Here is a 13,632-nt window from a genome sequence, read left to right as displayed (position 1 = left end):
TTCGAAGTTGTGGTGAAATGCAGGGTTTCGCGAACAAAGCGCGCCTCTCTATAACGACAGCCGGTTGCTTCCGTTGCGGGAGGGGCGTGCCATATCGTCGATAAAAGCTAGTGAGGGTCACTATGACACATTTCATCGCTTGCAGGTTATTGCATGGTTCTCGATCTTAACCATGAAATTTGCTGTCATGTGGTTGCTCTTATGGTGTTCGTGACGTGTATATATATATATATATATATATATATATATATATATACTATAGGCGATGCGCCTTCGTGTTAACAGCCAATGCGTCTCTGGGTGCCTATTTCAGAGAACGGTGAACGTAGTACCAAACCTTTTCACATAAAATTCGCGCCTATCTCTTCCATTTAGGCCTTAATACAGTTGCCACGTTTGACTAAAACAACTCACCAGAGGGATAAGAATTCTGATGAAAGCTTCGCTGGGCAGTGTCCATCTAACACGGATATATAATGTTGACTCCAAATATCAAGGTATTTCATCCATGTAAAATGCTATGTCTCTCATACTTAAGTAATAAGGGAATGTTATGTGTTTAGAAGAGCATCATAAATAACTTCGTGTGTTGAACTTGGAGACGTTCTTTTTAAGCAAAATTTATGAACAGACAGGGTGCATATATGCATTGCAAGAGCAGTAGACCGCTTCAGCGCTACAGTACATAAAAAAACGGCACATAAAAAACGGTACGGTACATAAAAAACAATATGAACTCACGTTTTGTCCTCAACAATAAACTCGTAGAAAAGTTCAACATCGTATTCTTCATAAGTATTATGTTTAATTGGCCGTAGATTAAAAGGTTTGTAGTTATCGCATGTCACAACTTTACCATCCCTGGTGGTTTGGGAAGTGGATAAATATATCCAAATTCTCCCACTAGTGTCCAACAGCTGAAAAACAATGCGTTCACAGGGTCATTTGAAATCTATGTAATCTGATTTGTTGTGTGAAAGTTACTTAAGTAAACAAGGGAAGTTGAAATTAAAATTATGATGTATAGTGTAGCGTACGGATGCTAGTGATATACAATAAGCTGTTTTTTATTGTTCATGCAAGTATTTTAAAACAATGTGTAACATGTTGAATTGGTCGCAATTCGTTAGGTTTATGGTGATCACATGTGACAGCTTTGTCGTCGATGGTGGGATGGGAAGTGCAAAAAATTTCCACGAATACTCCAGGTAGTGTGCAACACCTGAAGAACAATGTTCTTATAATTTCGAATAAAAAGGTTAATTATCAAGATTTTTCTTATAAAGTTGCATAAGTAAACGCAGGTGAACTTGAAATTAATGTTATCAAACACATTATGGACGGAGGGATGCTAAAGTGGCATACAATGACGCGCTTTATATTGTTCATTCAAGTGTTTCAAAAACTTAACAATGTCTATATTGTGATAGCACGGCAGGTCGCATGACTTGGGTTGCTATTTGCTAACAGTGTTCACTAATAGAACAAGACATTTCTGAGTGGCGGTTATGCATCTACCCAACGATGAAACAACAAATGAGCAGAAAGTCTAAGCTTTTAAGATTATTGAACGAATAAATGCTAAGCACTTAATCGCCAGGAATATAAGAAGCTAAGAACGAAAACGGTCATACCTTGGTTTCATGATCATTATAATCAAAAGTTAGTAATGAAACTGACCGTACGGTCAAAAAAATGAAGCTATGCTGCTTCTATGGAGGTATCCCATGCTTTGAACCTTACTAACTGAAGACCTTGTTGCAATTACTGCGTCACTGGCAGGCTCACGTCGAACAGAAAAACGCGGCCCGTCAGCAGATAGTTGTTGATGAAGCTGTTGTGAGAGCCCCACTTAGTCTACGCTAAAGGAAAGAGTATCAATAAGTTCAGTTCAGTTTATTTCCAAGACAATGTTGGGGGTCCTATAGGCAAAAAAGTTGGCATAGACAACTTGAGGGCACCTGGTGACAATACAGATAGCAGGCAAAGTGATACATACATGAAACGACAATTTGAGTCTTTACATCACAGGGTATATTGAAATAGTGAAAATAATGTACAATGCAAGATAAAAACAAATACAGATATGGAAACCACGAACATCTTTTCATGTACATTGAAAACAGAAACGTGAAAAATAAATATGCACTTGTGTTAAAGGGTTCTTCACTCATTCAACAACAAAAAATCTTATTTGGGACTTTAATTTAGAGTCGCATGCTGAAATTTATTTGTGAATTTACACGCTTTATTAGTGCAGGTTTTGATAGGCGAAGACAGCCCTCCCATAATTTGTACGTGTTCGTGGTGTTCTTATCCGTTCGTTACGCAGCGCATAACAAGCTGACGTTGTGTGTGCTGAATGTAACAGGTTATGTTTATGTATGTGCACAGAGTTTGTAGTCATATATTTTACTCGCTTCGAGCCAATTGTGTTTAATAAACAAATTATTAGTTTGTAGATCTTTGGTTTCACCATGACAATTCTCAAGAATCCCCAGCACTTAGTCGTATGCGAGATCACGATTATGTAACAGATACCCGCAAATCTAGGCGTTTAGAAAATTTATGAAGATGTTTAGGGGAATGCTGTTCAACTGAAACATGCTATCAGTAGTCCATTCCTATATCTTTTTAAATATTGGAGCCACCTGCCAGGCCAGTCCTTTATGAAGACGAATGTCAGGTTTTGTACTGTTTTAGAAAATATTGTTACCAAGGCAAGAAAAGCTTGCTCACTTTGGGAGGCCTAGAGGCAAGCAATAACTACATGTAGACCGCACAACGAAACATTGTAATCTTCTTTTTAGAGATAAACTCATACTTTATTTTTTTTATCGGGGGCGCAGGCACACCTGAAGTATTTAGCTCCTCCAAGACGGAGGCCGCCGACCCAATTGGCTAAGTTCTGTTTTACTTCAAAGATAGCGACGTGTGACAAGGTGCCTCGTCAATCATGGCGGTACGTCTTGTTATACTGCGGTATGCTGTTCGATAGTCTATGTCACCGAGACGCCCGACGACAGCGTGCATGTCCATGTAGTTGGCGAGCCGGTTCTCATACACGCCATGTTATTGCACTAGAGATCATAGGTATAGGAGATCCTCAGAGGAATTTCCTATGGTACATGCCGTTGGACGCTACGGACCACACAAGACAGCTAAGTATACAGGGTGATCACTTCTTTTTAGGGTATTTTAATGATCGCTTGTCGTGTATAACCTAAATGTAGTCAGTCAGTTGGATTATGGAAAGAGGCAGACATAACTCGCATGAGAAATCCAAACACATATTCAACTAAATAAAAAAGTCACGTCTTAATTAATTACTTTACGGCACATATTGCAATTCAGGAATTGTAAGCGCTGAGTTTGCAAGGCATAAGAACTTGCTTTGAATTTAGGGAATGACAACAGTGTGAAGATATGTGCCTTCGAACTCGCTGTAAGAAGGCACTATTCTTTCACATACTTACCTAACAAGACATTCGTATGCACCGAAGCAAAAAATTAAGTGGAGCGCCCCGGTATTTCGTCTCACACTTTGGGAAATATTATCTCGAAACTGGTGTTATCTTGGAGATTATTTTCGGGATAGTTCGCGCAAACAAACCGACTACAATTTGTAATGTGCAGTATGAGCCGTAAAGTAGCTAAGAAGTTCATTAGTGATCATCTGCTAATTAGTTCAATATGTGTTTCTACTTCTCGTGCTAGTAATGTCCGGTTTTTTTAATAATCCAGCTCAAGGGCAAGGATTATGCTGTCTGTCACAGGTGGCTTTTGAAAACTTCAGAAACCTTAAAAATTAACATACCGTATTGCGCATGTGTTACTTAACTTGATCCAAGGATTTTAAGAAGCAGTAAGCTGCACCTGGGTAAAGCCTACGAAATAATGTTCACCATTATGTAATGCTTCTCAGAGTATTTCGAAGGACAGCCCAATTACCGAAATAAATAAAATGAAATATGAAAAAGGAAGATATTCACATTAGGAACGGAGTGTGTTTCTTCGCGCTGTATAGCTGATTCAGTAACAACCCACCCATTCCATTATTATTATTTTCTGGCAATGTACCTCATGCATGTGTTCTTCTGGCATTTAGAAATAACCTCGGCGAAGATTAAAAAATGATGAAACAAATATGTAAAAACTGATTCGCCTCCCCGGCCCTGCAAAATAGGATGTACAGCGAAGCTGTTGAAAACCACCACTACAACTGCTGAGGGTGTATACAATGCTTTATTACTTTAGAGTAATGGTAGTAATGGCCGTAATGATAATTTAGCAGCACGGCGCCGTTGCTCGTATTGCCGTTTCTTTTTCCCTTTGCCGGTCCTCGTATTCATGTTGCTACTTGGGGTCCTGACTATGCCTAACCTACCCATCAGTGGCGTAGCCAGAAATTTCGTTTTGGGGGAGGGGGGGGAGGCTCACGTTGAGCTAGGCGTTCTCCTTATAGCATTTGTCGAGGACTCAAATACCAGAATAATAACTGCATTGCCGTTGTCAAAGATGCTGCAAACGAATTCTGTAATGCTAGGCACTGTGAAATGTAATATGTATTTTTTTCAGAAAAGAATATATTCGTATGTACCAAAAGTTGTGGCAGAAATAACTGACATCAATGCTTCCATGTTTTTTGTCTATTTATTAGGTAAAGAAAGTATCACACCAACTTCAGAACTATATCAGTTCGAGACCAGCAAAACAGTGCCGCTGATATGATAAATGTAAAGGCCATGAAATGAACATGTTTAGGACAAATATTTGAATAAAACTTTGTCATTCAAGAACGTTGCTTATATTTTTGTACATATGCAATAACCAGAAAAAAATCTCAATGACGCTGTCCTTCGCTTCAATGTATTACACAGGAGCAGCTGTCACTGGTCCTGCGGGTAATTACGCCGAAATTATAGCCACAACAGAGAGCACGCATAAAAAGCAGGAGTTCTACAAAATACACATTAAGAATGCGAAGATAGAATGGAATATATAAATACAAAGATGCAGCTTGATAAAAGGCAAAAAAGTGTGACTGGAAACAAAGTTCACTGCATGTGTACTCAAAACCTCGCCAGAAGGTATTTAAATATGCGTATAAGTATCCATAAATGTACGTATCTGAGCAAAAGTCACTGTATATAATGCGTCAAACAAGGCAAATATGCATGTTGCGCAATCAGAGATGCACAGATCACAAAATCCTAAGGCCCGCCCACCCTCCCTCCACTTCCCTCTATGCATTGCGCGCAACGGAAAGTGCGGAGCTTCTTTCCCGCTTTTCACCCTTGCGCACGCAAGACTGAGCCACCACCGCCGGCTCAGGCCATCCCCCCCTCCCCCCCCCCCCCCCGCGTTCTCACTCGTACATGCATAAAGCACGCGGGGCGCGGTAACGGTTATCGCCCTTGCACTTCACACGACTGCGACGGCAGGAATGCGCCTGGAGAGTCCACATTTATTTATTTATTTATTTATTTATTTATTTATTTATTTATTCTTGTCACCCTAAAGGCCCTCACGGAGAGAATGTTAATAGGCGGGGAATTCTTGCTCTTTACAGGTTGCTGCAATTGCTATTGACATAATATAATAAGAGTGTCCGCAAACTGAAGAGCCCCGCGACCCATTACTTTATGCAATAGAAGAAGAAAATCGAACTTTCACCATGCGACAATTCGCTGACTCGCAACAATGTCTTTTTTCTTTATATTGTGGGGCGGGACCACCGCAATGAAAACAAAAAAAAAAAAGCAAAGGAAACCATGTTGGCCGCAATCGAATGCCTACATTGGGCATCTAATGTGGCTACCGAAGATATATCGAAGAAAACGTGGGACGCTTGCTCCACAGAGAACTATGCGCATACTGCTCGGTATCGTGCGCCGGCTAGACAAAATACTTTCCAGAGTGGTTGCATGCATTGAAGTGAAGGTGATGCCCTCAAGCGAACGCGTTGCAATCCGTCGAGTCCCCGCAGTGATGGCGGCGAGCGACCAGTGTTTCTTTATACGGTTTGCTAGCCAGGAAACATCGAAAACTCTGCCAGGCCAAAGTCCACTCAGCCCGAGAAAAACGAACGCTCACCGAAGTGCGCGTGGTCGGGGCAACTGAAGAAAACCGCATACTGGCTGGCTCTGGCAGCCTGCGGGTAGCGAGAACAAGAAAATAAAGAGGCTCAATCTGTCCTCGCCAATAAAAGTCTAAGTAGAAAAAATATATAACAACGTTGTTATCTGTGCTGGCTTAAGTGTTTATACTTGGATTCTTTGGCGCAGGTGACAGAAATGTTGATATCCTTTTCTGTGACATGACGGCAAAATGAACCACCTCCGCGCTTCGTCTATTCGGACCTCGCTGCATTCTTTGTCAACTTCACTGATAGTTGTTGATTTGCTTTGTCTTGTCGTACGGTCTGATGTAAGACTTTGGAAAAGTCAATGCGCCTTTGGCGTCTAACGTTTATCATAACACTAAACCCACAAATTTCCGGAATTGAAAATCGAAAGCGCGATTTTGGAAATGTAAATGCCCTTTTCGCATCAAATGTTTGAGAACGTTATTCCGATAAAGTTTCGGAATTGAAATCCATGCGCTCCGTAGATTTCGTGGCTTACGCGAGATGCCGGGTTTCAAGCACGGTTCAAGCGCGAGCACACTCGCGCTTCAAACTTTGTGCTCTGGATTGGGCTCCTTGCGTTATGGGACTCCAGGTGCATAGACGTGGCCGCGGAACTAAACCTGAGTTAACAATGTTCGCACCGAAATGTTTTTTTCGACCGGGAAAAAAGACATTCTGCACGAAATGCGGAATGACTTCTGGCGCCGTGAGTTATTTTGGTCGGCGGTGCATGACAGCACGAAATACTTTTGTCCATGTCTTTGTCCATGTATGTTGCACACCTCATCGCTTCCGCTGATGAAAAGTCTCTTCCGCCGATGAAAAGTCTCAAGTACGATGCCATTTTGAAATTGTCGCATGATGACGATTTTATTTGCTTCTGTGATTGGCTGGTGCAGTAACAGCTCCGCGCCTTCCTTTCGCCTTAGTTGAAAACTGTATTTTTTTTTTAAAAGTTGTATCCTGCTATAGTCGCATAGGGGACTATGCGACTGCGTACCAGGGAGTGAACTGAAGTCATAGTGACATAGAATTCTTGTAATCATCTGTGCAAGGACGGCGTGCAGCGAGTTTACTGTGCTGATAGTGGCGATACCACTTCGGCTATGAGAAAACACGCAAGTGTGCTGCATAAATTATCAAAAAAATATCAGCAGGCCATCATGGTAAATTATGGTACATTATTACGTGATAATTACTGTTTTGTTCCGTTATTATTGTTTGTCATCAGCGCAGCAGGAAACTACGAGCCTTTGTTGCCTTTCCTTTATTATTTTCGCTTTAAAAATGGGAACACGTTCGTTTGTAGCACTGTGGTTACATATTTGGCTTCCAATTCAATCTTTTACCGCAGCTGGCGACTTTCTTGGCTACTTATCGGAATTGTTCAGCTACTTTTTCATCGGTAGACCTGGAAACCCTGGCTCTATGTGCGAGTGAAAGCGTGCTAGGAGGGCCGGTGCACGCGGCTGAATCTGGATTCTGCGAACAAAGAAGGCGGGCCTAGGCGGGCCAGATCGCGGCCTCTCCAGTCGCGCGCAAGGCACGAGGCTGAGACGAAGGAGGGGGGCCGTCCTTTCCGGCGGCTGCTGCTTACGGCGCCGCCATACGGGTGCCGTTTCTCGAAAGCGATCTGCGACGTGGCCCAAGTGCGCGCCCGCGCGGGCCCCAACTTCAAAGCGATTTGCGATGTTTGCAGAGTGCGTGTAGTGCCGATAGCTTCGTAGGCGCTGTTCTTTCGACGTTTCATTCGCGTTGAAGAGGGATGCCCGAACGTGAATTTTATCGCTGCTGCTGCCTCGATTACTCACTACAGAGTTTTGACAGCGAGTTTCGGTCTTCATCTAGCGACGTGTGTCCATGTTTACCTGGGCGCACGTGACACCGTCTGCCCAGAGACACACAGAGACAACGCTGTCTCTGTGTCTGTTGCTTTCTACATCCTCGTTCAAACGCGCTTACATATTATATCATTGTTAATTAAGTTAGGAAGCGAATCTACTAATTTCCTCTCGCAATCGGTGTTTCCCCTTTCGGACGCAACTGTTACTTTCTTTTAAAGGGAGAAACTTTGGCTCTTTCGGCCGTCTTCGTAGTAGGTCGGATGTACGACGGTGAACTAACTTGGGTGAATGAAAGCAAGGAAACACACCGACTGTAGAAGGAGAAATGTTCATGTGCAAGAGTTCTCAAGAGAAGGTGAGGCGAGGAGAGCGGGGAGGAGGTTGAGATCGTCAGCCGTGAGCTTGCGCGCAAGTGAGTGGCGAGGCGGAATAGGAAGAACACAGGGTGGGGACGTGCTGTCATCTTGTTCGCTCGCTATCCTCGCGGAAACGGAGGAAAGGGCCTGTGTTTTAAGGCAAGCGAGTTGTGGGGAGGCGCGCTCGTTCATCGAACGTCTCGATTGGGCACCCGATGGTGCCAAGCCCATCGCGGACGATACGACGGACGAAAATCTCTGGTGCATTCTCGGACGCAGGTGAGAGTTCTGTCGCACGCTGAAGGAGCTCACGGCAATGCACCAGATAGAACAAGAACTGTACGTGTCAGGTCTGCGCAGCTGCCACGAACGAGCTCGGCCAAGCGCCGAGAAAGGGAACGTGCTTTCGGACAACTGAATTTTGTTGTAAGAATTGTCCCCTTAAGCCTGTTTCACATGATACGATTTTCGTCGCACCGGAAGTGCGATTTCTGTCGGTTGCGACGAAAAGCGCATTCGCAGTGCCGACCCCCCGATTTTCGGCTGCGACCAACCGGCTGGTCGCACAGTCGCACCGTCGCAGCGATCGCTGCGATTTTCCGTCGAAATTGCGGAGAGAGCTATCATGGAGCTATTTCGCCGGTTTGTTTTGGAAGATGGCGTCTTACACAAGTGCAATGCGCGGGGACGTGGATTGCCGAATTCGGTATTTACGCGAAGGGAGAATAAAAAACTTGTACCGCAGATTCCATTCTCCCCTTTCTATGCGTTTGTTGACACGCTAGGCAGCAAATAAAGTGCATTTTCACGTTTGCTTCGTACGCCTTTGCGAGTTGCCAGTACCAGGAGGTGTTCGATCGCCTCCAGACGACGAGGTCGTCACAATTTTCTTTTGTTGAGTAGCATGTAAAAATTGCGCTTACGGAGCACCTTGAATTATTTCAACCTCGGCAAGGGCAAATGACAAGACAACAAAGTACCCGAAGTTTCATCGTTGTGCTGAACGCGGTACCGTTCAGTTGCATATTCTTGTCGGTTTTGAAGCGTGTATTTCCCGACGCATCTTGAAAGGTTATTTTAGCTCACTTATTAAATTTTACAGAGAAAAAAGTTTAGGCTATTGTAATTAATTTTCTACGATAGCGTTAAATCCGTGGCATGAATAAACAGTGCCGTTAATTTGTTTTCGAATATTACAAGCACGTTAAGTTGCACCTCTTCTCTGGATAATTTATTTTTCTTGCAGAGAAACCAATAAACATTGAATATGTTGCGGACTTTGTATCCTTACTGCACCTGTAATAACATTTCTCTACAGCTAGTAAATTCAGTGAATTATTCGCTTCCTATAGTGGCACAGTGACAACGTACCCTCCTGCACCGTCATGTAAAACTCGTGCAAGAATGCAAAAAGCATGCAAACAGCCTGTTGTTGTGGAGATAAAACCGTAGAACACGACACGTTAAAGAAAAGTAAATCAAAACTGTGCGGTGTACTCATCCAGTTGCATCCCTTCCTGTGAAACATTGAATCTGTTGAGTACACGCAGTTCTTGCACGTTCACAGCTGATAAGGTGTGGAGAAACACTCTTGTCTTACATGTTTATAATAAGTTTGTGATCACATATATTAGTGTGTAAACCCATATAATTACATACACTCTGATTAATATCTTTATAAGTAATGAAATACCATGCTACTTGCAATAACATATCACCCGACTATGTTAGAACAAATTTCTGCATTTCAACTATGCACAATATGTGGTTTATTCAATAAGGGATCACAAACTGCTTGCTTTCGCAATGACAAACTTATTCCACTTGTTACTTACATACAGGCAAGAAAAGAAATCGATAGACAAAAATATTGTTTTTCCCTTTCTTCACCTGCCACTGTGGCTATAGCATTCTACTGCTAACACAAGGCGAAGGTTTTATTTGCCAGCCACGGAAGTCGCATTTGGATGGGAGTCATACGTAAAAAAGAACTCTTGTACTTAAATTTAGTTCATCACCTTTTATTGAACCATTAAACTTCTAAATACTATTGCATAGGGGGACATGCTTATGCAAAATCTTACACCAATCGAAAGGAAAGGACGCAATTGTAAAACAACCATTTTTCGTGATAATTCGAGTGTAAACATTCATTGCATCCATATGTGTTGTTCAACAGCACTGCACAAATAAGCTTAATGAGGCATAGCAAGTACTCTGTCTGGAAGCTGGTTCTACAGACGTATAAATGTCAAGACATGAATGCACATACTACGTCGCACACATAGCACAAAGAAAACTTTTTTCAAGAGTTGTCCTTTCTGACAGATATGAGTGGGCCATAAGCAGCAGAAACTTTATTGCAGGGCATTGTGTAATACCACTTATGAAAGAATGAAGAGAGTGAAGAGGCTTTTAACAGCAGTACCTCATGCTACTCTAATAAGAGGAACGATGAGCAAAAAGATTTCTGGTAGAGCACTTAAGCTAAGCAGTACCTTTTTGAAAGACAGAAAATTCCAGGTGAGAGTTCGAGGTACTACATTCGGCCCACCCACACCAACCACACAGGCATACTACAAGAAGTACTACAACCTATGGTATACTACAGTCTATGGCAAAGCTATCTTATACAGAAATCAAGAATGATGCAACACGCTCTCGACAACACTGCAGACCTTCTTGGCCAGTCTGTCTTCTCACTTTCTGATAAGTCAGCTTACATCGACGTTGGAAAATGACTGGAATCAAGAACTGCCCCAGATTGCACATTGTGCTCTACATAGATGGAGAAATATACCCGCAGGTGAACTTCCACAAATCCTCAGCTAATGTAAGACCACGACGGTAGAGCCAGCACGTGGGTGAAACAATTATGTCATGCCTGGACGCAAATTGTATACCTGGTGAAAAGAATAATCTTGAAATCATGGAGGGTTGACGAGCGGATACTATGGAAAATCGCAGATGCTGTGCTTGTGTCCAAGGTATTGCACGGTATGAATTGCCAGCAGTACACAAAAAACACAATTCATCGAATACAGGCATCGGGTAATAACGGGTCTTTCCGACTTTACCATGCTGGAAGACCTCTATGAGAAAGCAAACGAACAAGCACCTTGACAGAGTAGAGTTGCAGCCTGTAGCACAAACTCTTTGCCTCAAGCACTCAGAACCTGGTCCCAAGATACCATGCCAGCTAGCATATGAGATGGAAAGACGACTACCCTTCCCTTCAGAAACAACCTTGGGAGCACCTGAACTTGAAACACAATGAGCCCATACCATGCAAGATGGGGGCAAATAATTAGGCCCAGGAGACTATATGCAACTGCCAAACACACTGAGGAGGTTGCTAATGATGAAGATGCAAGGATGCATCAGGCACGTATAGTACACTAATGTGGCAATAGCAGTGTAACGGTAGTATGACACTACATAAAATTAAACCCCATATAAATGAGTACAATTCCAGGTCATCCTACCCCTAGAAAAGCTGAACGCTGAACTGAAAGCAGTCAAAGCAGCACTTGTAGTGCAAATTACATCCTGCACACCTGCATGGATTCACCAGAAACTGTCTGGGCCTGCACATCATATGAGAGTGTCAGGAAAATCAGGAGATTGACACACGCCTTGCAAGCACATGGCCAAGAATTATATTACCGGATTCATAGCCATGCAGATATTCCAGGACACAAGCGGACATAAGAACTGAAAACTGGACGAGTTCGTGTGTATTCATTATCATCTAAAGCGCAACAGATAGACAACTGACAAGCACGAAGCGCTCTGTGTGTTTACTTCGTTCTTGTCCCATCGTATAGCTGTTGCACTATAGTTAATGAATTCCCGAGGGTGTACAGGAGAAGAATGATACCTCCGCCCAAGGGCCCGATTTCAAATGCAAACCCACGCACGCACACGCACGCACGCACGCACACGTACACGCACGCACACGCACGCACACGCACGCACGCACGCACACGCACACGCACGCACGCACACACACGCACACACACAGACACACACGCACGCACGCGCACGCGCGCGCACACACGCACGCACACACACGCACACACACACGCGCACACACACACGCACACGCGCACACGCACGCACACACGCACACGCGCACACGCACACGCGCACACACACGCGCACACGCGCACACGCACACACACGCGCACACGCACACACGCACACACACGCGCACACGTGCACACGCACACGCGCACACGCACACGCACACACACACCCGCACACACAAATGTTGCATAGCATGAAGCAGTATCAATAGGATGACACTAGAGATGGGTGAGGACTAGCTTTCAACTAAGGTTCATTGTAAAAATGTGGCGAGTTATACAAACTACTAGAAAAAAAGACATCTTTGAAGGCTAGATAAAGATTGATGCTTGATGCAGCCAAACGTAACTGAATATCCTACTGAAAAACATACAGAAAAATTGAAAGTGCAGGAAGAAAATCTTTACAATTGCCAATCCTGCATGCCAGCACCTTTCAAGAAACACTGTTCTTATTCCAATAGACAGACTGACAGTTTGCATATGCAAGCAAACTCTTCCAGTTCCATGCCATTGGGAAAATGAGTTTCTTGGAAGGTAGCCACATGCCCACTTGGTGATCACAATGTTTGTTTTCCCTGAACTAGTATATCTTTACGTATTTCGTCCCTTGCCCGTTGTTATGTTTGGTTTCATCAAGCACTAGTGCTGATCAGGTTTTATTGCTGTACTACCTTCCTGTAGCCTTTATAAATCACTGCATTTTGACAATAAACCTTTCAATTAGAAGTTAGCGTACCCTGTTCTTACCGTTTCACACTATACATTCTTGCTGTGACGGAGCCCACTCTCCGACTAGCGTGAGCTCTTTGCTACTGCAGCGATAGCAACGTGTCCCCACCTGCAACCTAATTTGTCATGGGACATCCCGTTACACTGCAGTATTCAGTTAGATAGTCCCTTTTACTAAAACGGTTGACGACAACGTGCACGCCTATGTAGTTGAACTCTTTGTCAGACGGTCCATGTTTGCGTACTAGAGGTCAGAACTATACCAAGTCGTTAGGAGCATAAATATCTTTTCTATGGCACCTATCTTAAGGCGTTTTGGACCGCTTCGATAGGGCGAAGTATATAACGGATGTTTCGCGTAACTTCAGCCGAGGATTAAAAACAAGTGGTAAATTGCAGCTGAGCTAAACCAACGACATATTATTACGAAGAGGATGTCTGATGCACAAAAGTAGGTACAGCTATTTACAGGGGAGAAATTT

At 43.4% G+C, this 13,632-nt stretch overlaps 1 protein-coding gene across 1 annotated transcript in view; it reads right to left on the bottom strand.

Moving 5' to 3' along the window:
- LOC142586844 (uncharacterized) overlaps positions 1-13,632 on the bottom strand; it is a 76,505-nt gene that overhangs the window by 20,007 nt on the left and 42,866 nt on the right. Inside the window, exon 6 of the mRNA XM_075697715.1 lies at positions 742-917. Coding sequence (XP_075553830.1) covers positions 742-917 — 176 coding nt within the window. The remainder of the gene's footprint in view (positions 1-741; positions 918-13,632) is intronic.

Source organism: Dermacentor variabilis, chromosome 7 (assembly GCF_050947875.1).
Source record: "Dermacentor variabilis isolate Ectoservices chromosome 7, ASM5094787v1, whole genome shotgun sequence".
Taxonomy (NCBI): Eukaryota; Metazoa; Arthropoda; class Arachnida; order Ixodida; family Ixodidae; genus Dermacentor; species Dermacentor variabilis.
Note: the sequence above shows the minus strand (reverse complement) of the source record. Positions and strands in the feature narration are given on the sequence as shown.